Genomic DNA, 27,381 nt, shown 5'->3' with positions numbered 1-27,381 from the left:
CATAGAATCTTTGGAAAAGACCTTTGAGATGATCGAGTCCAGCCTTACCTGTCTACTACTGAACCATCCCTGAGCACCTCATCTGCCTGGCTTTTAACCCCTCCAGAGATGGGGACAGCCCTAAAATCACTTATTTTACCAAACCACAGCAAATATAGAAATGTCATGAGATAAATGGTTGGCTTTTTCCACAGCCTGGTTTCCAGACAGCGAGCCTGGCAGTACAGCTGACGCAGACACAGATGTCCTATTGACTGCGACAGGAGCATACATGTGGACAGCTTTAGATCTGGGACTTCTGCTGGTACACTGACCTCGAACCGACCTCTCCCTCCTCTGCCAAATCACTCACATGCTTCCAGGGAATTCCCTCTCGCTGGTACTCTTCCTGCTCCTGCTTTAGAACCAGCTGAATAAAGAGTTGCTGGAGCTTTTCATTGCAGTAGTTAATGCAAAATTGCTCAAAACTGCAAAAACATCAGAACAAAAAGAGATGAGTTTTCAGGAAAGGCGAAGGCCCCACATTGCACTTTAACAACGTGACTCACCTGTTATTGTCAAATATTTCAAAGCCATAGATATCCAGGACACCAATGACTGTGTTTTTCCCATGTATCGTAGTGTCATAGTTCTTCACTTCAATCACATCGTTGATGTGTGACACAATCCAACAGAAGAGCCGCTCGTATATGGCCTGCCAGGAGACAAACATGGAGGAATTTTGCCGGCTCCTCTCTTTCAGCTAAATATTCTATAAAAATATCTTTTTTCTTTCTTCCAAACCTCATTTACCCAAAGTCTAAATCCTAGGGAGGTCCCTAGGTACAGTGATCCTCTAATTTGGTTCCAGTCTGCTTTTCAGCTGCCTAATAACTTCCATACTCAAGAATAATTAACAATACTGAAAAGCAACTATTGCTCAGTTACAGAAACCTAACAACCAAACACAGTGGCAGTGAAATACTTCTGTTCACCTTTCAAAAAGAAAACATTCTGTAGGCACAGATATCTTTGCAGTCCACGTGTTTAAAACATACTGCGAAGCTGTGCAAACATATAATCTTAGGGAAAAAAGTCAAGTTAATAATTGGGGATCATCTGTTCTTCCCTTGCCATTTGATTTCTTAGCAAAGGAAGGACAAGTGTCATTCTTTCAGTCACCCCCTCTCCAAAAAAGAGATAGCACTCAGGTTTCCAATCTGAGTTAAGAACTGAGGTTTGCAATCCAGGTTCTCGGTGTTACAGTTCCACTCCCTGCTCTTTGCACTTAGCTCCTAAATGAGGTCAAGAATCACATTTCACAAAATATTCAGCCCTGCACAACTGTCTCCTTCTGCAGACACTATGAAGGCTGCCTCACAGCTCCCTCCCTTCTTCCATGCCGCAAGCGCTGCTGGTTGTGGTGCACGCTCTGTCACAGCCAGTGGAGGGGATGGACGCGGCTGCTCTGCAATCCCCCGATGGAACATAACGGCCCATACATTCAGAAATAGATCTACATGAAGTACAGCCTTCCTGGGTCTCAGCAAGCACTGACTGTACTTATTGATCCATCCAGGAATCCTACTGGGACCTGAGCACTGAAAAATGTGCATTAATGAAGGCAATTCAATAACGAATGCCTTCCCCGGGCACCACCGTTCTTTGCTGCATGAAGAACAACTCAACTAAAAGGCAAAAGAACCGTGAGTTACTGTCACATCCAAAACCAGATGCAGAAAAAGGAAATCTAAACTCACCTTTGCAAAGGCATCTCTGCCGTAGGTGGCTTCTTGTTCGGTGTGTTGTTTGTCAATGACATCCCGACCTGTAGCCACAGTTCGAAACAGAAGAGCCTTCTCCACCAGCTCAGACTTTGTTGACAGCAAGTCAGCGATGATCGACACAACCTTGCTGTTTTCTATTATAGGTGTATCACCATCCACAGAAAATTTCAAGTTCCCCTGCAATAAGTAGCAAAAAATTAGACTTCTCACTCCGTCTTTTATTAAAATGAATCAGTACAGCACAAGTCCATCCACGCTCCATCTCCTGCTCAAGTCAGTAAATCTCCTAACACATCAGAAAGGTCACCCCTGCACACTCACACACCTACAAAGCTCCAATGCCAGTGGAAGCAGCAAAGGCCAACTCAAAGAAAAGCATTCCTGGTCAGTGTCCAGATGAGCTTCTGAAAGAAACTACATCAAATGCCTCCAGTAGTTTAATCACTGTCTCAAGACTTAGAGTCCAGTGGTGGGAAACAGCATTACATATACAAACGGTGGACAGAGCATTTCATAGAATCATAGAATCACAGGATGGTTTAGGTTGGAAAGGATCTCAAAGTCCATTCAGTCCCACCCCCTGCCAAGGGCAGGGACACCTCACACTGGATCCGGTTGCTCCAAGCCCCATCCAGCCTGGCCTTGAACTCCTCCAGGGATGGGGCAGCCACCACTTCCCCAGGCAACCTGGGCCAGGGCCTTCCCACCCTCACAGGAGAACATTTCTTCCTAAGATCTCATGTCCCTCTCCCCTCTTTCACAGCTCAAAACTTTTCCTCCTTGTCCTATCGCTGCACCCCCTGACCAAGAGCCCCTCCCCAGCTTTCCTGGAGCCCCTTTCTGTACTGGAAACTGCTCTAAGGTCTCCTTGGAGCCTTATCCTCTCCAGGATGAACAACCCCAGCTCTCTCAGCCTGTCCTCACAGTAGGGGTGCTCCAGCCCTTGGGTCATCTCCAGGGCCTCCCCTGGACTTGCTCCAACAGATCCATGTCCTTCCTGTGCTGAGGATTCCAGAACTGAACACTGGGCTTCAGGTGGGTTCTCACAAGAGCAGAGGAGAGCAGAGGGGCAGAATCCCCTCCCTCACCCTGCTGGTCACATTTCTGATGCAGCTTGACACAGAAACACCAGGCTGCAGTTCCAACTATAAGGCTGTTGCCCACAAAAGCTATGTGAACATCCCAGAGAAGCTGACATGGCAGCACAGCCAAGAGGACTGGACTGAAGGGCGCTGCCACAACAGCTTTGTCACCGAACACCTGCAATGCCAGGATTCAGCAGCACCCACTGCATTGTCTGCAGGAGCAGCCTCATCCCCTGCCTGCATGGCCTGGCTCTGCTCTGCCTCTGTTCCCTTCCCAGTACTGGGGCACAGCTGCTCCACAGAGGATAAAAAGTTGGGAAAAAGCCACCATTCCCTTTGCCTGCTTCCTCCTGTGCCCCTGCAGAGCCTCTCTCCTACAGGAAACAGAAGATCTGAGTACAAGACACCATGCAGTGAAGAGACCTCGTGGGTCCCAGGAGAACACGGAGAACATGGGTGAAGGAATTCCCTTAGTGTCAGAATACAGGGACTTAAGAATTCTCCTGTTCCTGGCTGTGCCAACACCTCCACCCCGAGGTGAAGCACCATCCCTCCAGCAAAACCACAGCAAGGATGGAGAGTGTGAGTGCCAAAGGGGATGGAAGGACAGTGGGATGAGAGCTCCCTTCACCCTCGCTGCCAAACCTAAACCATTCCTTTAATTCATTTTCAGAATACTCAACAGCTCCCAGTACTTGATGATATCTGTTTAGGGATCTGGAATATGCAGGAATAAATGTGATCTTCCATCATTACTGCAGTGTCCAATTTCATCAAGGAATTTCACTCACCACTGGAAGATGTAAACTGTAAACACTTTTCTGGCCAAGAAATCTTCCAGCTGCTTCTGCAGGAAGGAAATCAGAGCTTCTGGAACTGAGAGCATACTGCCTGACCTCTCCAGAAGAACAGCGTGCTCATACCTGCAGCAGGGAGCTTACCAGGTGAAGAATTGCCGCCACAATTTTGTAGACAGTCTGAATCTCCTCTTGCTTGAAGCCTATCACCTTCATGGCATCCGCTACTGCTTTGAACTCTGCGCCATCATTGATGGAGCACTGAAAGAGATGTTTGGGATGTGAGAGGCTTAATGGAAGTCAGCTGCTGGAAAGCAAAGGCTTTGCAAACCCATACAGATACGCACTCCACTATTTTCCAGATGCAAGACACTAGCATGAGATCTTTTCATCTGATTTTAATGCCACCCCACACACTTGTACACTGAACCCTGCACTGTACACGCATGGATACCAGCAGCAATGAGACACAAATCTACCACAGCGTGGTTAAACAGTCCAGCTCTTTCCTAGTGGAATCTACCCTGAAGCAATTCATAAAAAACATGACTGCAGTTTGTTTTCTAGAGGAACTGATAAAGGCATCTGAGAAGGCCTGTGGGATCGTTTGCCAAAGAGCATCTCAAGCAAGCAATCAGGGAGCCTTTTGTCTGGACCCTGCTTCAGACGGACAACACTAGGGACAACTCCAGATGTATTTAAAATGTTCAAGAACTTATTGTCCGAAGAACTTTATGGGTTTGTTCCCTTCTTTCCTTCTCAGAGTCCCCGGTGAGGATAAGTCACGCGTGAAGAATGAATGCTTCAGTATCTTAAATGCTTCTATTGTAAAAAAAAAAAATAAGTAAATGAGTCCCTATGGCTTTTTAGTCCAGAAAGCAGCATAAATTAACCATCATGAAGCATGGAAAGTCTTTTACTGATAATTTCAAACATCTATGCCTGCATTTATTAACAAGGATGATGTCTCTCCTACCACATTTGATCGTTTTTTATAAGCAGACACCAATGTAGCAGGCATAAGTACACATCTGCTTGCCTTCCAGAGTCAGAAAATCCATTTGAAACAGCACGCTGGTGTCACCTTTCCATCTTCATCCCATAAATACTGGTCTCAGCCTCCGCCAGTTCAGCCGTATGTCAAGTATTTCATGAAGCACTTACGATTTTAAGACAAGTTGCCTCTATCTCACTAACACCACCCTCACCTTCAGCTGTGCTCCAGGACTGATGTAGTTGTATGCAGACGCTTCCTTCTGCAGGTGGAGGGAGCGTAACATCTGGTCAGAACCCCCCTGGAGCAGCTGCACAGAGAGTACAAAGAAACAGTGAGTGAAAAAATGCAATCCTTCCTTTTTCTGTTTTTTATTCATCTGCTTGACAAGTGAAATCATAAAAACATTAAATTACTGCTACAGAAGAATCATCTACAGTAACTGGAGCCACAACATGTGTGAAATACACGGCCTGGCTCTGCCCAGCAGAGTTGCCTGAGTGACTGTCCTGTTGAGTCACACAACTGCTGAGAAACCGAGCCTGCAGCCTCCAGAGACAGGACCCATCCGCATCTGTGTCCGGGGCAGCACATTGCCCTTCCCTGCCACGCAGAGACTTCCCAATACGGCAAGGACACAGTGGTAAGAAAGGTACTAACGTGCCATCACAGAGTGCTGTGCAAGTGGGAAAAAAACAAACACCCCTATGCTTCCCCCACTGCAAAACAGAGAATGAAGGTTACACTAACAGGCTGACCGCTTCTCCCAAAGGACCCACGAGGGAACCACCACACGATATGGAAGACATTAAAATGAATCCTAAGAGAAGAAGAAAGTCAGCTTGCTGTCATAAAATTACTTCCACATGGACTAAAGGCCTCGAGAGAAAATAGAGGGATTAGACTCGTTACAAATAAAACAGTGAGTCAAAGTCCCGTGTTCTCCAGTATTTTGTTCAGTTCGCCTGCTTTAAAGTTTACAAATGTGTTGATATGAGACTGGAGCACAGAGATAAATAAAGCCTCCCAAGCTCCTACCCCAGGCCAGGCCTCCCCGCAGAGCTGGAGAGCCTACGATCACCCAAGAAACAACCACAAGGGAACCCTTTGCAAAACACAAGAGCGGGGGAAAGGTTTGAATATTTTGCTTATTGTGCCTGGGAAATGTGAGAAAAGTGATTTGTTTCAGCAAACAAATACAAACCTGGTAAAATGAATGAAAACTTCGCTCTCCAGGCTGTTGCACAATCACACGAGACTGAGGGAAAACAAAACACAAGATGAGTATTTGTGGATGTGCACGGCCTGCTTCCCCAGCACCTCCCTGGGACACAGACACATCGGTTCACACAGCCAGGACAGAGCCTAAAGGATCTTGTCTGGACAGAAAGGCTGTTATGAACACTATTAAAGGCACAACCAGGGAGTTTGGAGTCTGTGATCAAAAAGACCGCCTTGCATAACAGCTGCAACGTCCTACTTACAACCAGGAATCCCACATGGCAACTCTAGAATTGCTCTCATGCAAGAGCCAAATGAAACGTCATTTTAGTTTCAAGAGTCATTTAATCACTGGAAATGAAAACCAGAACTCCTATAAGGAGCAGTCGTGAGAGCTGGGGTTGTTTAACCTGGAGAAGGGGAGGCTGAGGGGAGACCATACTGCTCTCTACAACTACCCAAAAGGAGGTTGCGGAGAGGTGGGTGTTGGTCCCTTCTCCCAAGTGACAGGAAGAGAGGGAAAGGTGCCAAACTGCATCAGGGGAAGTTTAGATTGGATGTTAGGAAAAATTTCTTCACTGAAGAAATTGCCTTCACTCAGGCACTGGCAGAGGCTGCTCAGGGAGGTGATTGACTTCCCATCCCTGGAGGTGCTTAAAAGGCAGGCAGATGAGGTGCTCGGAGACATGTTTAAGTAGTGGACAGGTACAGTTTGAGTTGATGACCTCAAAGGTCTTTTCCAACCTTATGATTCTATGACTACAAACAAATGCTCCACAGACAGGACCTCTTGGTCCACTTCTGCAGCCCCAGAAGGGAATGAGCAACAGTGCCCGCGCTGTGCTACCAGCAAGGTGTTGCACTGGGGACTGAGCGACAGCTCCATCTTCAGAGCACTCGTTCCAAATCAATGCAGACAGCACAAAACCACCCTGCTAACTACAGCAGAAATTCAGTCAACAACTAATGCATCCTCATCTTATGCTACAGGTATTTACATACACAGTCTGAGCTGCATAGGCTGACGAGCTGTGTGCCCCTGCTGCAGGTCACTGTTAACCACCTGGATGCAGATCAGAACCGTTTGCAAAATGGAAACAAATTTAACTTGGCATTTCATTAATATTAAGAATATTAAATGGTCAGGATTCAGGTCACTGCAGCTGCAGCCTCAGCCCCCTTCTGCACAAAAGTATCACACAATAAATGTTCTGGTTTGTTGTTCTTAGGTTTTTTTAATAAAACAAAGTGTTTATTCTGAAAATAGACTATAGGGAAATAAGGGGGGAAGTACAAAACACAAACAAAGAAGCGTGTTAGCAGATGTGGTCAAACACAAATTAAAGCCAGACACATAACGAGAACTGTTAATACACTGAGCCCAGTGTCTCTACAGAGTTTTACATATTCCAGTATATTTGGCCACCACTTAACAACGTACAAGGATCACTTGGAACATATAAAAACAAAGCTACTAGAAGATTATACAAGGCTGTGGCGCTATTCCAGGACAACAATTCTGAAGCGTATGGATGCTACTCACACACCTAGAGATCTTCTCCTTTTATCCACCAGTGAGATCTCAACGCGGGAACTTATAAAGAAGGAGTTTTGCAGACATTAAATTAATCTCTGCTTTTATTCTGGATACAAAGTACACGCAGGTAGAGGCACAGAAGCTTTGAGCAGCCCGAGTCCCACACGCAGTAAGCTCTGAAAGCAGAGCTGTCACAGTAACAGTGCCAGCACTTCAGAAGCAGTTCAGTTATTTATACCAAGTTTTGAAGAAAAATTAAGCCTGAGATTTAAGGATTCTGTGCCCTCATGCGTCACCTATTGACACATCATGTTCAAAAGGAAAACTTCCTAACGGCAAAGCACACATGACAGAACTCCCCCAAAGGCACCAATTCTCAAAGCAACCTTGGCTTACCTTTTCTAGCAAGTAATTATTGATATGCCCACCGATCGGGTCTCCTTTAAAATCAAAGTTGATATCCATGTATTTTCCAAACCTGCTGGAATTGTCGTTCCGGTTTGTCTTGGCATTGCCAAAGGCCTCTAGCACACAGTTGGATTTCAGCAGTATGTTCTTCACTCTGCAGCCCAGATAAATGGAGAAGAAAAAAGAGTAAGCCCAGACTTTTACACTCAAACCATGGAAATCTTTTTCACAGGCATTTCTAGAGAACTTGGGAACAGCAGAGGTGCTCTTTGATGAGATATTTGGGTAGACAGGTATATCCGCGATCCCATGGCAAATCATGTGGGAGCTTTCAGTAATGTTCCTTAAAGCTGAGCAAATAGGAACCAAACACCAGATCCCCTCAGAAATTTCTGTCGGGGTAGGTACAGCATCTGTTCCAGCAGAAAGTCACATTCCTTGCTCAAAAACTTCCACTTGAAGGCTGATGGGCATATTTTGCAATTCAGGAGCTACAGACTTGAGAGGTAATGGAATATGCTCCTTGCACCCAATATCCCTTTCTAATGTACCCACGTTCCAGGCAATGTGCCGGGGGAAACATGATTTCTAGATACTGTCTTTATTTTCTACATGAGTTTAGCCATCAATATGACAAAATTACCAGAGTAAAAGCAGTATCTGAAGAAGCTGGGGTTGTTAATCCTGGAGGAAAGAAGGCTCCGGAGAAACCTTAGAGCAGCTTCCAGTACTGAAAGGGGCTCCAGGAAAGCTGGGGAGGGGCTCTTGATCAGGGAGTGCAGGGATAGGATGAGGGGAACAGTTTTATGCTGAAAGAGGGGAGACTGAGATGAGATCTGAGGAAGAAACGTTTCCCTGTGAGGGTAGGGAGGCCCTGGCCCAGGCTGCCCAGAGCAGTCGTGGCTGCCCCATCCCTAGGGGTGTTCAAGGTCAGGTTGGATGGGGCTTGGAGCCCCTGATCCAGTGGGAGGTGTCCCTGCCCATGGCAGAGGTGGAACTGGATGGGCTTTCAGGTACGTTCCAACCCAAACTGTTCTGTGATTTTATGATTCTGTAAGTTTGGTAAATGCTGTAAAATCAGCGTACAATTGGTACAAGAGACCACCTAAGAACATGGTGCTGCCCAGTCCACAGAGTGATCCATAAACAAAGCAATTCCACTTGTTTTCCTGCAAAGCCCTTACCTCTCCACCTCTGCTCGCTGCCCCGGGTTGGTGATGGCTGCTATGTACTGCATGATGTATTTACTGGCCTCCGTCTTCCCAGCCCCACTTTCACCTGAGGGCGTAAACACAAGGATGACACAACAGATCAAAAAGGCAAAACAAATCACCAAGCAGCGTATCTTAATTCTGCCCAAACAGTGCTTGGGGGAGTTACTATTATGTTTTTAACGCAATCTTATTTATGTGCCCTTTGAACGTTCTCTGAACACAGCCATAACCCTGCTGGGTTGTTGCTGCTACGCTGACTCAGAAGCAGTTGTGATGTGAGGTTTCACCAGTCAGGAAAAGGCCTGGCACGCAGGATCAAAAGGAATATTGTTAGCAGAGACAGACTGGCATGCAGAGGCTGGGCGAGCAGAAGCACCGGGAGCTGCCGTACAAGGGGCTTCTGTTCAGCACAGCATCACGGGTCTCGCGCTTTTCAGGGACATCAAGGAAGTGAAGTGCCAGGATCCAGAGAGCGACTGTTCACGGGGCAAGCACTGCTCCCTCTGTTAGAGCGGTGACAAGCCGTCACTCCGGCCATCGAAACAGGGAACAGAACACCCGCCAGGCACTGCGGGGCCAAGAACCAGCAGTACTAAGGAGCAACACGAGCTCTCCTCCCCAATATCCATTCACACTGGCAGAGAAGGAAGAGGACTCGGGTTCCAATTATCACCCTGCACGCACACACGTAAAGCTGATGACACCAGCTCTTGAATTAGTACAAAATAATTGTTAAGGTCTCCACACACAGATTCAAATGCAAATAAGCAGTTTTAAGATAAATGAAGGGTGGGTTTTTTTTTATAAAATGCTGTCAATTAGGCAAATCATTCTTCCTCTGCCTGGAATTTCACAAAGATAAAGCGTCCATCACAATGCGAAGCTCTTTCAGCTTACCAGATATTACAATGCAGGTGTCTTTTGATCGTCTCTTCATCGCTTTGTAAGCAGCATCAGCAATCGCAAAAAGGTGTGGAGGCCTCTCATACAGTTCCCTTCCCTTGTACTGCTCAATCATGTCACGCCCGTAGATGTTCAGGTTTTTGTAGGGATTCATGGAAACGACCACCTCCCCAATAAATGTATAAATCCGTCCTTTTTCAAACCTACACAAGACAGGAAAAAAAGGAGAAAAGGAATTAATCAAAATAGTATGTTTTCCAAGCAAGGTGCCCATCTCATCAGGTACATTCTTCAATCCATCATCATACTGAAACATTACAATAAAACATCGGCTACGGACATTATCTGACCAGTGTGGCCCATGGGGCAGATCAGCATTTTCCACATAAAATCAGAGAATGACTAGGGACAGTGACTCAACCCCCTCCCTGGGCAGCCTCTGCCAGTGCTTGATCCTTCTAGAGAAAAATTTTTTCCTAATGTCCAGCCTGAACCTCCCCTGGTGCAGCTTGAGGCCATTCCCTCTCATCCTGTCCCCTGTCACTTGGGAGAAGAGCCCAGCTCCCTCCTCTCCACAACCTCCTCTCAGGTAGTTGGAGAGAGCAATGAGGTCTCCCTTCAGCCTTCTCTTCTCCAGGCTAAACACCCCCAGCTCTCTCAGACGCTCCTCTTGTTCTCCAGCCCCTTCCCCAGCTTCGTTGCTCTTCTCTGGACTCGTTCCAGAGCCTCAACATCCTTCTTGTGGTGAGGGGCCCAGAACTGAACACAGGATTTGAGGAGCGGTCTCACCAGTGCCAAGTCCAGAGGGAGAAGAACCTCCCTGGACCTGCTGGCCACGCCGTTTCTGATCCAAGCCAAGATGCCACCTGGGCCACTGCTGGCTCATGTTCAGTCGCTGGGGACACCACTTGGAACTGGCCTCCATCTAGATGATCTCCAGAGGTCCTTTCCAGCCTCAGCCATCCTATGATTCTGTGAAAACACTCCTGCTATTCTCACTGGGCTGGGGCTGCTCTCCCCAAGCACTTACTGATGCCAGAGGACTTGAGGATGTTCTCTGGTCAGAGGGGTCCAACCCTGTGCCTGCTGCCAGGGTGCAGCTGTGCCCAACAAGTCATGTCTGGGACACAGCTTCACTTCTTCCTCCTCCAGCGCTGGGCGAGGCCACCAGAGGGGTAGGAGAAAAGTGTTAGTTTTACTGAACAGAACCGAATCCACCCACTCTCATAACTGTGGCAGGGACACAGGTCTGAGAGCTCTGGCCCAGGGCCACCCATGGGACGCGAATACGAAGGGGCATCAGCCACCAGAGCTGCTACTCGTCTAGTGGTGGCAAACATGCTTTTGGATTGTTTGCTGCTCTAGGAAGCTGGTGTCCACCATGGTAGGAGGGTTCCATATCAGAACTTGGCATCCTTCTGCCTCTGGAGAGGGACAGACCAGCCCGAGTGCCTGTGGTGCCTTGGCTGGAGGCCTTCATAGCTCTTATCTGCCCTTCTCTTGGGTTAATGGGGTGGGGTGCTATCACCTTCCTGTTCCATTATTGTGGCTTTATCAGCACCCGCGCCTGACTTGAATTTTTGTGGCAAAAGCCTGTTCCTGTTAATAACACCCCTGGTTGCTTCTGGGTGTGTCTGACCACGGGAAGCAGGAGACCACTGTGCTACAGTGGAGCTGGAAGATACTCTGGCCACGACCTGGTGGTCTCTTCCCCCTTAAGAGGAAGCCCACAAAGGAAACTTCTACCACTGTTTCACTTACAGATGCACAACGGATCAGGTTCTGACTGTGTTTCTGAGTACAGCCACGTCTTGCTTTGCCAACACAACCAACTCAGCTTTCTGCATATTCAGATATTTCTGTTGCCATTCATATACTGCCAGAAACAGAAGTTTCTAGGAAATTCTTTAGTAAAATTTAAGTAAATACAATTTATTTACAGTGAATTGTGTTGGGTCCACACAATCTTCTTCATAAAGGGGATTTAAAGGCAAACTTTTTTCACATTCTGCAGTCATCCACAGTCCAGCTCAGGGCAGAGAAGCACAGGTTTTGGAGGCAGTCTTTAGAGGTCTAACAACATTTGCAAGAAAGTAAATCAAGGTACAAGCCAAGAAGCAAATTACAGCCTTTCCGCTCTAGCAGTTAGCTTCCACTCCATCCTTTTCACTGGAAGGCGCTTTGCTGCCATCATTGCTGCTAAACCAAAAATGGTTTAGCAAACCTTTATACCAACCAAACCTTTTTAGGAACAGGTGAAAACAGCCCTGAACAACACCTTTCCTAAACCCAGCACAGTCCTTAGTACTCCTCCTGTAAAGGAGACAGGAAATAATGTGAAGTTTGCTTCTAAAAAGTGTTTAAGCTAGAATAAGTTTCCAAAGAAATCCACATTATGGAAGTTACCCAGCAGCAGAGCACAGGACGCATTTCAGATCAACATTTGGAGACTTCAGACAGCATTCGCCTCTCAGAATGAGAAAGGACACCGTATCCTGGGCTGCATCAAAAGAAGTGTGGCCAGCAGGGCAAGGGAGGGGATTCTGACCCTCTATTCCTCTCTCACGAGACCCTCTCTGGAGTATTGTGTCCAGTACTAGAATCCTCAACATAAGAAGGAGATGGAGCTGTTAGAACAGGTCCAGAGGAGGCTACAAAAGATGATTCGAGGGCTGGAGCACCTCCCACACGAGGACAGGCTGAAAGAGTTGGGGTTGATCAGCCTGAAGAAGGGAAGGCTCCGAGGAGAATTTATAGCAACCATCCAGCACCTGGAAGGGGCCACAAGAAAGCTGGGGAGGGGCTGTTTACAAAGGCTTGGAGTGATAGGACGAGGGGCAGTGGGTATAAACTGGAGAGGGGCAGATTTAGACAAGACATAAGAAAAAATTTCTTCACGATGAGGGTGGGGAGGCACTGGAACAGGTTGCCCAGGGAAGCTGTGGCTGCCCCATCCCTGGAGGGGTTCACGGCCAGGTTGGATGGGGCTTGGGCAGCCTGATCCAGTGGGAGGTGCCCCTGCCCATGGCAGGGTTGCAACTGGATGGGCTTTAAGGTCCCTTCCAACCCAAATCAGTTCATGATTCTATGATTTAGAGATCAATGCCGAAACTGGGGTACCCCTCCACTAAACACCCGGCTGCACCCTGTATTTAAATCTCACAACATTAGGTGGCACCACAGCACCTCTACAGACTGAAGAGCTCTCCTAATCCTAGACGGACTCCAGCCCGAGTTCCAGCAGTGCTTTACAGAATTCATTACCACCCCCATGTGGTGACAGCCTTGACACTTTCTATTGTTCATCAGAGGATTTTCTGCAGCACCTTGGCAGTGCTAGTTTTTAGCAGGTGGAATAAAAGTCAAAAACCACTATCTAGCGACCAGTATTCCACTGCCAAAAAGTGAATCGGCTTTTTAATCCAGCTTCCTCCAGAAAGACTTCACTAAAACAGCACGAGAATTGCAAAACATCTTTTTCTGAGTCCTGATCTGCATTTCCCAAACCATCGGAGAGCTTCAAACACACAAATATTTCGTACCATAGAGATATATGTTGTTTGAAGCTAAAATATTTCAGACAAGGGAAGGCTGTTACAATTGATAGAATCATAGAACACTTTGGGTTGGAAAGGACCTCAAACCCCATCCAGTCCCACCCCCTGCCATGGGCAGGGACACCTCCCACTGGATCTGGTTGCTCCAAGCCCCATCCAACCTGGCCTTGAACCCCTCCAGGGATGGGGCAGCCACAGCTTCCCTGGGCAACCTGGGCCAGGGCCTCCCCACCCTCATTGTGAAGAATCCCTTCCCAATGCCCTGTCTAAATCTTCCCCTCCAATTTAAAGCCATTAGCAATATCAGCAACTAACTCTTGCAACAAGAAGGACGAACTGGATTAGATTGGCCAAGTCAGTGAAAAATAACAAAAAAATCTTTCTATAAACACATTAGCAATAAAAGTAGGACCAGGGAGAATATTCAGTCCCAACTGGATGCAAATGAAACAACTGTGACACAGGATGAGGACAAGGCTGAGGAACTTGATGCCTCCTTTGCCTCAGTCTTTAATAGTAAGGAAAGTTGTTTCCTCTGTGTACAAACCCAGGGGTTAGAGCAGCAGAACAAAGCCAGCAGGGGCCCAGGTGGCCAAGAAGGCCAATGGCATCTTGGCTTGGATCAGACACGGCGTGGCCAGCAGGTCCAGGGAGGTTCTTCTCCCTCTGGACTCAGTCATGGTGAGACCACTCCTCGAATCCTGGGGTCAGTTCTGGGCCCCTCACCACAAGAAGGATGTTGAGGCTCTGGAGCGAGTCCAGAGAAGAGCAACAAAGCCAGGGAAGGGTCTGGAGAACAAGAGGAGCGTCTGAGAGAGCTGGGGGTGTTTAGCCTGGAGAAGAGGAGGCTGAGGGGAGACCTCATTGCTCTCTACAACTACCTGAGAGGAGGGAGCTGGGCTCTTCTCCCAAGGGACAGGGGACAGGACAAGAGGCAATGGCCTCAGGCTCCACCAGGGGAGGTTCAGGCTGGACATTAGGAAAAAATTTTTCACAGAAAGGGTCATCGGGCACTCGCAGAGGCTGCCCAGGGAGGGGGTTGAGTCACCTTCCCTGGAGGCGTTTAAAAGATGGGTGGATGAGGTGCAGAGGAACATGGTTTAGTGGTTGATAGGAATGGTTGGACTCGATGATCCAGTGGGTCTTTTCCAACCTAGTGCTTCTGTGTGTGATTCTGTGTGCGAATAAAGTGCAGGCACCGATGCAAATCAACCAGGACACAAGCCTGGTATGAAATACTGAACCACAGCCCAATTCCTATACAAGAGTTTATTCACTGAAACCAGAAGAGGGACTTAAATACCCTGAAAGCCTCATGTGTACAGTCATTCTCATTGTCCACCCCTAATTTTAATCCTTCGAAGCACAAAGCAGACATCAGGATATTGGAAGATGCTGAACATGCAAGGCCCCAATGGGTGCATAGAGATCGTCTGCCACTATGATGCTCATCTTCCACCCTCTCAGGAGCACGGGAGACTCTGCAAACACATAGGAGAGCCTAAGAAAAACCAAACACACAGAGCGCTTCCTGCATTCAGGAGTTCAAATCACACAAGGACATACATATGTAATGGAGACCTCTGCAAGGACATCAGAATCGGCAGATCCTTCCCATCACGGGCTATCTGGAAGCACAAGTTGCCCAAGGGTAAACATACAGAGCGCTCTCCAAAAGTCACTGCACAGCAGACACAAAACTGCCCTGAAGGCACTAATAATGACAAAAATAAGGACACGGCAGTTGCTGGAGGAGGTTTTAAGCCACACCATACTGCCAGGTGCACGGCTGGAGCGTTCCTGGTCAGCACAGAGGTTAAGGGGGTTTCTTTTAGCTGCCGAGAAAAACAAAGAGGCCCGTGCTGAAGTGTGGTGCCAAGTCACCGTCCCAGTGCCCAGCACTGACCTCTTCCTTAGGTAATGAATTATGCACACAGGCAGGAGCAGAGCACAGTTTCAGTTTCTTCCCTTGACAGCTCAATGTCCCCGACTGTCCCATGAGCAGAACCTACAGATTTACCCACCGTCGGCCATTCTGAGCCCTCCGCTCAGAGCAGCCCCGCGACCAGGGCACAGCACGGCCTTGGGGGTTCTAGCTCTGCCCCACAGAGCAGCCCCACATCCCCTCTGTTCACTTCCCCGGCAGCACCGGCTCAGACAACAGCTCTCATGCTTGGCCTCCACGCCGAGCTGTAAAAGGTTTTACTGGAATTCTGATGAGTTGTGACTTCAGTCTCTGTCTCAAAAGTCAGGAGAGGAGGGAGGAGATATCCACCTCCAGACTTGACAAATAGGCATCTTCCCATTTGCAAAGTGAACTTCCAGTACCTGAAGGGGCTACAAGAAACCTCGGGAGGGACGGTTCACAAAGGCTTGTATTGGACTAGGAGCAATGGGAATAAACTGGAGAGAGGCAGATTTAGACTGGACATAAGGAGGAATTTCTTCACGATGAGAGTGGGGAGGCCCTAGTCCAGGGTGCCCAGAGCAGTGGTGGCTGCCCCATCCCTGGAGGGGTTCAAGGCCAGGTTGGATGGGGCTTGGGCAGCCTGATCTCATGGGAGGTGTCCCTGCCCATGGCAGGGGGTGGAACTGGATGATCTCTAAGGTCCTTTCCAACCCACATATTCTATAATTCTACCTTTCAAGCTTGGCCTTAAGTACATGGAGTTCCTGAAGAACTGACACCCCTACTTACCTCTCCATTCATTTTTTTTTTTTACTTCTCAGCACAGGGGCTAAAATTCCAGAGCTGTGCTTTGATGTTCCTAAAAGGAGCTGTCGCTCCTCGCCCTTCCTCGCTGATAAAGCCTCTTTTCATCTGGCAGCGCAGCAGCAGGCCAAGAACAGCAGCGCCTGTTTTCCTAGCTTGGTGCGAGAGCCATGGTTTTGCTTGCCCAAGAACTCATGAAAACTTAAGAAAACAACCAGCGACAGCAGCCCAAAGAGGGAGGTGCAGGCTGTGCTAAATCCACTGCTCTGCTGCAAAGCAAGGTCCAAAACCAGACGACAACATAGGAGTGGACTTTTGTAGTGAAAAGCAATCTACAGCAGAGTTGATAAGAGGAGCCCCTGTACGCACTCCCGGGGTCAGCACCCATGGTCAAACCTCGATTTGTGTGTCCGACAATCCCGACAGCTTGTGTTGCTGCTAGGAGGAGAAAATAATCCCCCTAATGATGCTGTGAATTATTTCTGCGCTGCTGTTTTCTGCATTTTCCACTTAGCCCACACCGGCATCTGGAATCCAGCTCAGCAGCCAAAAGGAAAATCACAGTATTTAATCCCTGTGTGTTAGTTTGATGAGGAGCATCAGCTCTTTCTCAGGAGGTTTCTATGCCTATTTTTATCACCTTCATAAAGCAGATTGACAGTGAGAAAACATCAACCAGTAAGATGCAGAATAGAAATCACTGAAAGGGATCGTAAGGATTGTCTAGAAAAGATGACTGCCAAGACTTTGTTTTGTAGTTTGTACTTTCAGGGAGTTGGAAAAAAAACAATATACCCTGAAGTCCCAACATCCCATGTTCACATCCAACTGTCACTGGAAAATAGACCACAGAAAGCAAAGCTGAAGCAGAAATCCTCACCACCAGAGAGCACTCACATTTAGGATTTCTCCCACCTGACAAACATGCCAGTCAAAAATAAAACTGTTCTTACCGAGGAAATGATGCAACTTCAAATGCACTCAGTACAAATAAAGAAAAGAGCGAGCTGGCAAGGCTTGGAACCCATACTCCAAAACAACATCTGCAGAACACAGACCGTTAAACAAAGGCATCCTACCATTCAATCTCGACTCCAAACACCGCAACTCCGATTCAAAAGGGAATTTCTATTTAATCATTTATACGGTAACTCCTCTGCGCCAAAAAGATAAACAGAAACTCGCCGGGATCGCAGACCGCAGGCTCACTGCTATTTCCAGAACCCAGCATCCTGTCTGAGCCACCCGCGCCAGCTGCCAGGGACCGTCTGCAGCCAGATCGCAGGCTGGGCCTCACTGGGGTGAGAAACGGCTCCACAGAAACACGCTGTGCCGGTCTCCCCCTCCATCTGTCCAATACCCAAGGAGCAGAGCAACTGCTCAAGAAAACACATCAAGTTATCAGTTGCCTCATTTCTGCTTCTTTAAGAGAACTGAAGCAGAGCTACTGGTTTTATGGATCACTGGGAAAAGATCTTCTCCATCTCAAACTACTCCTTTCCCACCACTGATGGCAGCAGACATCCCATTCAGCATTACATACACCCTAAAGGTCACCCGCATCAGCAGGTGCTCAGTGAAGGCCCCTGGTCTCACCCCTTCCCTCGCCCTGGAGCTACATGGATGCTCCAGATCCAGCACATCTTCATGACAAGAACTCCCAACACGGCCAGTGGCTGAAGGCAGACTTTCAGCTTAACCTATATCAGTGGCTTAAAGTAAAGCAAACCTTAAAAAAAAATTCAAAAGCAAACAATTTAGGACAGATACAGGAGGGTTTGATACACCTCGGCCTGCACTAGACAGTCAGAAGCTAATTTAGCACCACAGAAAGCTAAAAGGATAAAAGCTGGTGGTTTCAAGCTATGATCTATTTCCAGCTTACCCATTAACTCCAAATCACAAAGGAAACTGGAATATTTAGTATGAGCATTCTGCTTTTCCGTCCTTCCTCCTTTGTGCATGGGAAGGTGGATGATCCAGCAGCCACACACCGCTCCGGCACGCGGGAATCATAGAATCATCACATTGGAAAAGACCTCTGACACCATCGAGTCCAACCATTCCTATCTGCCACTAACCCAGATCCTTAAGTACTGTATCATTGAGCAGAGGGACAGTTCCTTCTCCTGTTGCAAACAGCCCTGTGCAGTTTGCCTTATTCCCCCAAGGGTGTTCCCAGTTCTTCGTTCCTGCAGGCTTTGACTCCATCCTCTTTGCAGATGCAAACGAAAGCATTAACTAAAACTGGTGCTAGTGAAGAGATACATGTGGATAACCACGGACCGCCTTTAGGATGTGTTCACTAAGGAAGGGAATTTAAGTAGGCTTCTGGCAAGGAAAAGGTATTTACCTGCTTAAAATGCAAGAATGTGTAGGTAATTTAAATGCAAGAATGTATAGACAGTTGGACTGACAAAGGAACAACTCTTATTCTCGTGCTTTGGGACATAACATGACTTTGCTTCAGCACACTTCACCCAGTGTATGTCAAACAGTTGTGCCTTTTACATGCGATCCCAAGTCTGTACTGAGCATTAGGGGCTTCTTAAAGACTTTATTTTAGATGAATCTTGAGATAAACTCAGCTGTCAAGCAGGAAAGAACGACTTTGAAGTCTTTCAGTGAATTGCTCACAAACTGTATTGCAGCAAATCATCCTCCTCACCAGAGGACTCGGATAAACAGGATTTCTGTTGGCAGAACTGTAGCTAAAATATTCTTGCTGCACTTGAAAAAACAGAAAAAGAAGTGTCCAGTCAGGACTCCCTCCCTGCGCTAGGAAAACAACCCGCATCTGTCACAACTCAGAAAAGGCATCTCTACAACATTTTGATCCATCGTGAAGGCCAGAAAAACTGGAATTTAAGTTCTTTTAATGTGCAGGTGAAATTTTGGCTTGCAGTTGTCCTGCCTGTATTTGGTTTTTCAGATGCTGCCAGTTTAACAGCTTAGGAAATGCCATTCGGTGCGCGTCCTGCACCACTCCTTTCCTGTACAGAGGGAGCAGCGAGGGCAGGGTGAGGAACGCTTCGTTCATCTCCAATTTTGACAGTCAGCTTTTGAAATGAGGTTAAGGGAGTCTTTTGTCATGATGTAATTTTTTTTTCAAAAGGAAACAGTAACCGAGGAGCGACCAGTGCCACATCTCCCCCAGCAAACCAACGCTTAGCAAAGGGACCGTGATTCGACAAGGCTGGCTCAGCTCTGCCACAGCCGACCCCCGACTCATCCGTGCAGCGTCACAAACCCGCTGGGCAAGGGCATGGAAAGGGAAAATGAACGATGGGTGCTAAATCTAGCTCTAAGGAATAAAGGCTAGAACTGTGAAATGCAGCTGGGTAGCTAGAAACTGGCATAACGTTAAAATCCCTCTCCTTAAACATGAAGTATGAACCTTGAGCTGAAAAACCGCCAAGCCACTAAACCCAGGAGTCGCTGACCTCTCTCTGCTGTTTGCGTCAGACCGAGCTCTCTCCGACAGCAGGGAAGCACCATACGCTCCTTTTACACATCTAGAAGCATGGCAGAAGGCACAAGAAGACTTGAAACAGATAACGAGACAAGCAGGTCTTTGAAAAGCTCCCAGGGACAACACAATGCAAAGGGTTTATTCCAGCCCACACGTGAGGAAGGTGCTATCGAGCACAGGTAGAGGAAAGACGCATCTGCTTTCTCCTCACAGGGCAGTAAAATGCCCCCCACTTTCACAGAACCATAGAATCACAGAACAGTCTGGGTTGGAAGGGACCTTAAAGATCATCCAGTTCCACCCCCTGCCACGGACAGGGACACCTCCCACTGGATCAGGGGCTCCAAGCCCCATCCAACCTGGCCTTGAACACCTCCAGGGATGGGGCAGCCACAACTTCCCTGGGCAACCTGGGCCAGTGCCTCCCCACTCTCCTCATGAAGAAATTACTCCTTTCCATGTGAAAAGCCTGGCTGGAACACGGTAAAATCCCAATGCAGTAACCATATTGCTCTGCTTTGAGCATGGGCTGCCCGAGTGACCTCCTGAGGCTGAAATATCCTATGAGCCTGTTTCTACCCAGGAAAGAGAACAGGCACGGGACAGCAACAGCCAAGAGACTAACATCCACTCATAGTCTCTAGCAATTCAGTTTGCCAAATAAAAGCACATGATTGATAAAAGAACAGTACAAAGAAAAAGAAGGAACAATCTACCTTACTTCTGAGCTCTCTGCTCCCATCACACATTAAGTCAACTGGATGCATGTAGAAGAGCACAGAGTTTGTCATGTGAGAGAATTAACTTCATCATTGAATCATGGAATGGTTTGGGTTGGAAGGGAACTCAAATCCCATCCAGTTCCACCCCCTGCCATGGACAGGGACACCTCCCACTGGATCAGGGGCTCCAAGCCCCATCCAACGTGGCCTTGAACCCCTCCAGGGATGGGGCAGCCACCACTGCTCTAGGCAACCTGGGCCAGAGCCTCCCCACTCTCACAGCAAAACATTTCTCCCCAAGATCTCATCTCACTCTCCCCTCTTTCAGCTGAAAACCGTTCCCCTCATCCTATCCCTGCACTCCCTGATCAAGAGCCCATCCCCAGCTTTCCTTTCCCTTTCAGTTCTGGAAGGCTACTGTAAGGTCTCCCTGCAGCCTTCTTTTCTCCAAGCGGCTGAACAAGCCCAACTCTCTCAGCCTGTCCTCGTACAGTAGGTGCTCCAGCCCTTGGATCATATTCATGGCCTTCTCCAGACTTGCTCCAACAGATCCATGTCCTTCTTGTGCTGAGGACTCCAGAGCCGAAGGCAGGGCTCCAGGTGGGGTCTCACCAGAGCGGAGCAGAGGGTGAGAATTGCCTCTCTGGCGCTGCTGGTCCCACTGCTTTGGATGCAGCCCAGGACATGGTTTGGCTTTCTGGGCTGCAAGTGCACATTGTTGGCTCATGTTGATCTTCTCCTCCCCTGCACCTCAAATCCTCCTCCTCAGGCCTGCTCCAAATCCAGTCTCCACCCAGCCTGTATTTGTGCTTGGGATTGCCCTGACCCAGATGCAGACCTTGCACTTGGCCTGGCTGAACTCCATGAGGTTTGCACAACTTAAATGCATAAGACTCATTAAACTACTGAGAAGGAGGGAAAAGTGGAAGTTATCACACTGTGAACCCATCAGTAGATGGCCGTCATCTTACCAGGTAGCCAGAAGAACTAACTAAAAAAATAGCTACACAGGTTCTTATAAAAGTAAAATGGGATGGGACTTACCCTGGCCAATACAGGATTGAAATGAAAGCTTGCTGTCAGGAAAGCAGTACTGGAAGAGCACTTCAATGGAGACTACAAGGACCGGTGACCCCTGCCAGATACTGCCAAACTTATTTTATGGGTATATTTAGATGACTTGGGTTCCTGCAGTGACCAGTAACTGACTTCATGATCCATTCTGTTCCTTCCAGTTTGGTGTTACAGCATTCAGGTACTTAAGACTTCATTCACCACCTCCTCTTTCCAAACCTCGTGTCCACATTAGCTGTAACCTGCCATGCCATGATTATCTCAGCCTTCAAAACTGAGTGTTTAGCACTGGTCATCAGATTATACACCACTATCTCCAAATGTCTTGGTGGACAAAATTGGAGCATGAAAGGAAAGAACCAGACTAGTGGCTGGTGGTCGTGCAGAAGACGCCATCCGATCCCAGCGCCCTGGTTCAGTCGCGCATGAAGAGTGCAACAGTCAGTGTGTCTGAAGAGTGTCCAGAGGAGGATAAGCTCATGTTGCTGAGTAACAACTTTTCTTTGGAGGGGTGCTGAAGGAACAATAAAATCCTGCAGCTCAGAAAAAACAAGAGACATGCAGAAAAACAGCAACCACAACTGACAGCCTGTGAATTCCTTCTAACCTCTCCAGCAACCTCAGGAAACAAAACCCATTCACCTCGCACAGCAGCGTCCTTGTATCAGCAAACAAACCCTGAAGCCACATCAACAACTGTACCGATGATGACTTTCCACCTTATTTAAGCCACATTTCTTGCACTATAACCTTCCCAGTTTCCTGCATACACAGCACAATTAACAGATGCTGCCATCTACCTACACCCCCATCTATTCCACAAGCTTGGGTGCCAAGGAATGATCACGGCAGTTCACGGGTTTGCTTTGGAAATGCTTGGAGAGCCCTTTTGCAGTCAGCTGGCCGTGAGACACTGATGTTCAGATGCTTCATTGTTCAGCTGTAAAGGAATATTCTGCATTTGTTAAGCTCATGCCCAGTGCTGATCTGTGAATGCTGCCGGAGCCTCCTCAATACACTATTGTTCTGATACAGGGCTCCAAGGTCCAAGATCATCTGTAGCCCAGCACAGAGCACACCATCCACAAGCATTCCAGAAGGCCTGCTCAGCCCTTTGATTACTTTAGATCTAAAATAAAAGTAATGCTCTATTTATACTAACGCAAGCCATGGAAGTCATGCAAAAACAACGCAAAGTAATTAAGCAAAATACGCACATAATGCACAAATACGATTTAGGTTTCTGCCTAATCAGAGTTTCTTTTAGAATTACTGCAGCAATCTCCACTACCTCAGCTACACACAAACATCGAGTATGCAGCCCTTAGACTCTGTGCTTTCTGGCCATGCAGCAGGCAGACTCCTTTAGGCATTTATGTGTTTTACAGCACTGTGACCTAACACAGCTCCTGTGGTTTTGGCTCGCGAATTGTCCTCACAGCGCATTAGATTACCGACGCCGGGCTTCAGCAGACAAACTGCCGAGTCTCTGAGCAGCAGATGAAGATGTTCCACCTACAGCTGCCCATCCAGCGCCTCTGGCAGAGGCTCCCTCTGCCACGTCTGCTGGAGGGATGGCAAGAGACAGTCCATTCCAATTGCCACTAACAATGCCCTGCAAGACAGACCCCAACAGCTTCAGCCCGCTAACGAGCCATTAGCAACAGAGGGCAGAAAACTAAGATCGCAAATCACACAGCCAATAGGTTTCCCCACAATACACCCATTAATTGTTCAGGTGGAAAGAAAGGATTTTTTCCTCGTGCTTCCTTGAAGACATGTCTAGTCAGGAAAAGCTTCCCACTTCATGGCTGCAGATTTGGCTCAGGTTTGCTGGATTGTTTTTGTGTATTTCCAGTTTTGCGTTGGAAAAGCTGCATCTCACCTAAGGGCAACCCGAACCAGAACTGCGGTGAAATCCTCTCTCCACCTTACAGCCTTTCCCCATCAGCAGGAACCGAGCAGCGAACACCTTGCCAGACAAACCGCACGCCCTACAGAAAGGAGATGAGGTACACGGATCCCTGTGGAAAGGCCTGGGAAATACACAAGGTTTGTCCTTCCAGTTGAAGAGCAACTAATGTTTTATAGAAAACTTGGTTTAGAAATAAAGGGTTTTTTTTTACTAAACCACGTGCAGCGGTTTCAGCTAAAGCCACAAGTGACTGAACTGGCAGCTTCAGTATCGGGATCTTCCTTCCCCAGACTGAAAGTACAACTTCCAAAAGGGAAGAGGAGAAGTATCGACACAAGGAACGCTTCAAACACCCTTGTGGATACGGAAGCGCGGTGTAGGATAGGCAATGTAAGCAAATGAATTTGCACACAGTCATAAGTACTTCACCTTCCCCTTCTTTGAATGAGAAAACCTCGGAGCAGTAGGAACTGTTATTTACACATCCATCATTCATGGCAAAAGGAGTGAAGTTGTAAATGCCAACCGTACTGCATTGTTAAACAACGCTAATGCAAGAGAATATTAGCAATATGGAAAAGGAGTTAAAGGTTTTCATAGTTCAGACAGATTACTTGATTTACATGCTGCTTGTTTTATTGCTTTAAATCATCACCAGAAAGACTGTGTCCATTTATTTCCTTCAGACCCCGCGTATTTTTTCCGTCAGGATAGCTCAGAAGCTGAGAGACTGTTCAAACAGCACTTGGACACAGCACAAACACCTCCCAGAATTCACAGGTGGGTGACCTGTAAAATACCTACAACTCCTCTTCCACAAGCCAAGACAACTATGGTCATGCCATCACATGTTTAATTCCAGACCTGTTGAATTCAGAACCAGTGAAATTACTTAAACCAGGATCTTTTCAGAGGGCACATCAGCACAAGAGGCTTCTACTCCTGTGTTGTTTGCTGGCCAAAGCCACGCTGTGTTGTTCATCAGAAAGTTCAGTAACAAAGTTTTCAGCCACTAATTGTTTACTGAAAGCCCAATTCAGCCCAGAGTGGGGTCACTGCACACTCTCTGCTCTGGCAGATCTGATTACACACTCAAACCCAGCAGCATGGAGGGAAGCTGTCCCACTGCTCATTTCATTCATGAGAAAAGAAGGCTCCGAGGTGACCTTATAGTGACCTTCTGGTACCTGAGGGGGCTACAAGAAAGCTGTAGAGGGACTGGAGTGATAGGACAAGGGGCACTGGCTGTAAACTGGAAAGGGGCAGATTTAGACTAGACACAAGGAGGAATTTCTTCACAATGAGGGTGGGGAGGCCCTGGCCCAGGTTGCCCAGGGAAGCTGTGGCTGCCCCATCCCTGGAGGTGTTCAAGGCCAGGTTGGATGGGCCTTGGGCAGCCTGATCCATGAGGAGGTGTCCCTGCCCACTACAGGGAGGGTGGAACAGGATGATCTTCCAGATGGTCTGTCCCTTCCAACCCAAACTATTCTATGATTCTGTGATGGGGTCAACCTGGAAATCAATGTTCCCCGTGTCTAACAAAGGTGGGCATCAGCCAAAATGACCTCCACAGGTCCCTTCCAGACAACACTGCTCTGGCTACCACAGACACATTGCAGCTTCAAATAATGGCTGAAAGTAACTGTCCTTTCCAATAACAGCACAGGTTTGCCAGTTAATTTAAATAAGTCTGTAGTAAAATAAGCTTTTTTTTTTTTTAGCCATCAGTTTAATTATCAGAGGAGCTAGGCCACCACCTCCTCTGAAGGCAGCTATGTTCTCTCTTCCTCTGTGAGCAACCCTTGCTGAACAGCAGAAACAAAACAAAGAAATGCACTTTGAATCAAGAAGTCTGGCACTCAGAGACCAGCAATCTCTTTAAAGTCTTCAAAAATATACAGGAAGTCATCTATCATAGAATCATAGAATGGTTTGGGTCAGAAAGGACCTTAAAGATCATCCAATAATATGGAAATTCTTTTCTATATTATTTCTCTATGTTTTTCAAGCCGAAGCTTGTATTATCCTTCCCACATTTAACCGATCACTTATTCTGCAGCAGGGGTGTCTCAGAAATGCTGTTCAGTTGGAATAATTCGATAGCATTAAATTACTGATAATGAGAAGCTTAGAGATGTTCACCTATCAGCTCCCTGACACACTCAGCGATCACCTTCCAATGGGCAATGACAACTGAGGGCACGCACACTTCTCTGAGAGAAGCAGCAGCAAGGCTGACATCCTCACCCCAAAGTGGCCGCTTGTTACCTAACACAACTCTGTCCAGACCTGCCTCAACCACAACATTCTTCTCCACACCTGTCAGTAACAGAACTCAAACTCTCATCACATATAACCCTTATTATTTGCATTTTAAACACGTAAAGCATAGTGATACAAAAGCCACAACTATACAGAATCATAAAATAGTTTGGGCTGGAAGGGACCGTAAAGATCATCCAGTTCCAACCCTCCTGCCATGGACACCTCCCAATGGATCAGGCTGCCCAAGGCCCATCCAACCTGGCCTTGAACACCTCCAGGGATGGGGCAGCCACAGCTTCCCTGGGCAACCTGGGCCAGGGCCTCATCACCCTTGTCATGAAGAAATTCCCCTTATGTCTAGTCTAAATCTGCCCCTCTCCAGTTTATACCCACTGCCCCTTGCCCTATCACTCCAGGCCTTTCTAAACAGTCCCTCCCCAGCTTTCTTGTAGCCCCTGCAGGTACTGGAAGGTCGCTGTAAGGTCTCCTTGGACCCTTCTCTCCTCCAGGCTCAACAAGCCCAACTCTCTCAGCCTGTTCTCAGATGGGAGATGCTCCAGCCCTCAGATCATCTTTGTAGCCTCCTCTGCACCCGTTCCAACAGCTCCATCTCCTTTTGTTGAGGATTCTAGTACTGGACACAATACTCCAGATGAGGTCTCATGAGAGAGGAATAGAGGGGCAGAATCCCCTCCCTTGCCCTGCTGGCCACGCTCCTTTTGATGCAGCCCAGGATACGGTTGGCCCTCTGGGCTAAGACTGTGTGTATACACAGCATATGCACCAAGTATAGTATTTTTATGGTCTTTTATATCTATATATAAAAGTAACCATTCAAGTTTATATCTACACAAAGTTCCTCCTAGGAAATACTGCACACACTATTCTGGCCTGCTTCAAACTGAATCTGGTTAATGAAATCATCCCTTCTACATCCAGTAAGGGAATGCACCTACAGCTCTGGGACACAAGGAGATGGTCTGTGGGACTCGCAGGTAAGGAGAGGGTTCAAGTGTTTCGTTCAGAGCTCTTTCATGCAGTGCAACAAAACTACTATAATCCCACTTTTGTCAAGAGGGGAGAGGAATGTATCTATAAAATGACTCTTTTCCTCTTAAATATATTCATGAGAGACTTACAGGAAAAGAAATAAAGCCATTATTTCCTGTTCACAGCTTTGTCCTTTGAGAAGAACAAAAGAATTTGACACTTCATATCCTCACTCATCTCGAGCTCCCATTCCTTGGCCTTTTAACTGGAGCACAGCCTGGCATCAGCCGCTAAGGAAATAGCCCTACACACAGGAAAACCCCAGGCTTTGAGGGGTTGCTCCTACGGTGCACAGGGCGTGAACACCGATAAGCAAAGGCCAGGAAACAAGGGCAGGCATTAATTCCATATCTGCAGTTCTCGAAATATCAGGTCAGGGTAGATAAAACCCAGCTAATTATTTTTGCTATTTTCTTGCGTGCAAGCAAGCTTTACCTTTTGAAGCTCCTTATTTGTGTAGTGAAATTCTGCCTCACTCCTAAAAGAACCACAGCTCAGCAGTGAAAACGCCAACGGTTCTAGGAAATGGGCCACACAAAAACCCTTCCAAGCTGTCTGGTAACCTGATACAAGAAAAATCCTTTCCTTAGTCCAAATCTGTTGATGTCACCTAAATCAAGACAGGCCAAGAACCCAAAACGGTTTAGCACCATTTGAAGCATCGGTTCACCCTGAAAACTTCTCAAGT

General features: G+C 47.5%; 1 protein-coding gene across 1 annotated transcript in view; it reads right to left on the bottom strand.

The window, feature by feature from the left end:
- MYO1D (myosin ID) overlaps nucleotides 1–27,381 on the bottom strand; it is a 184,163-nt gene that overhangs the window by 131,446 nt on the left and 25,336 nt on the right. The window contains exons 2-10 of the mRNA XM_069877121.1: nucleotides 9,920–10,128; nucleotides 8,993–9,086; nucleotides 7,797–7,962; nucleotides 5,847–5,900; nucleotides 4,857–4,952; nucleotides 3,793–3,909; nucleotides 1,740–1,943; nucleotides 549–694; nucleotides 353–467 (exon numbers count right to left, since the gene is read on the bottom strand). Coding sequence (XP_069733222.1) covers nucleotides 353–467; nucleotides 549–694; nucleotides 1,740–1,943; nucleotides 3,793–3,909; nucleotides 4,857–4,952; nucleotides 5,847–5,900; nucleotides 7,797–7,962; nucleotides 8,993–9,086; nucleotides 9,920–10,128 — 1,201 coding nt within the window. The remainder of the gene's footprint in view (nucleotides 1–352; nucleotides 468–548; nucleotides 695–1,739; nucleotides 1,944–3,792; nucleotides 3,910–4,856; nucleotides 4,953–5,846; nucleotides 5,901–7,796; nucleotides 7,963–8,992; nucleotides 9,087–9,919; nucleotides 10,129–27,381) is intronic.

The sequence above is a fragment of the Phaenicophaeus curvirostris genome, chromosome 26, assembly GCF_032191515.1.
Source record: "Phaenicophaeus curvirostris isolate KB17595 chromosome 26, BPBGC_Pcur_1.0, whole genome shotgun sequence".
Taxonomy (NCBI): Eukaryota; Metazoa; Chordata; class Aves; order Cuculiformes; family Cuculidae; genus Phaenicophaeus; species Phaenicophaeus curvirostris.
Note: the sequence above shows the minus strand (reverse complement) of the source record. Positions and strands in the feature narration are given on the sequence as shown.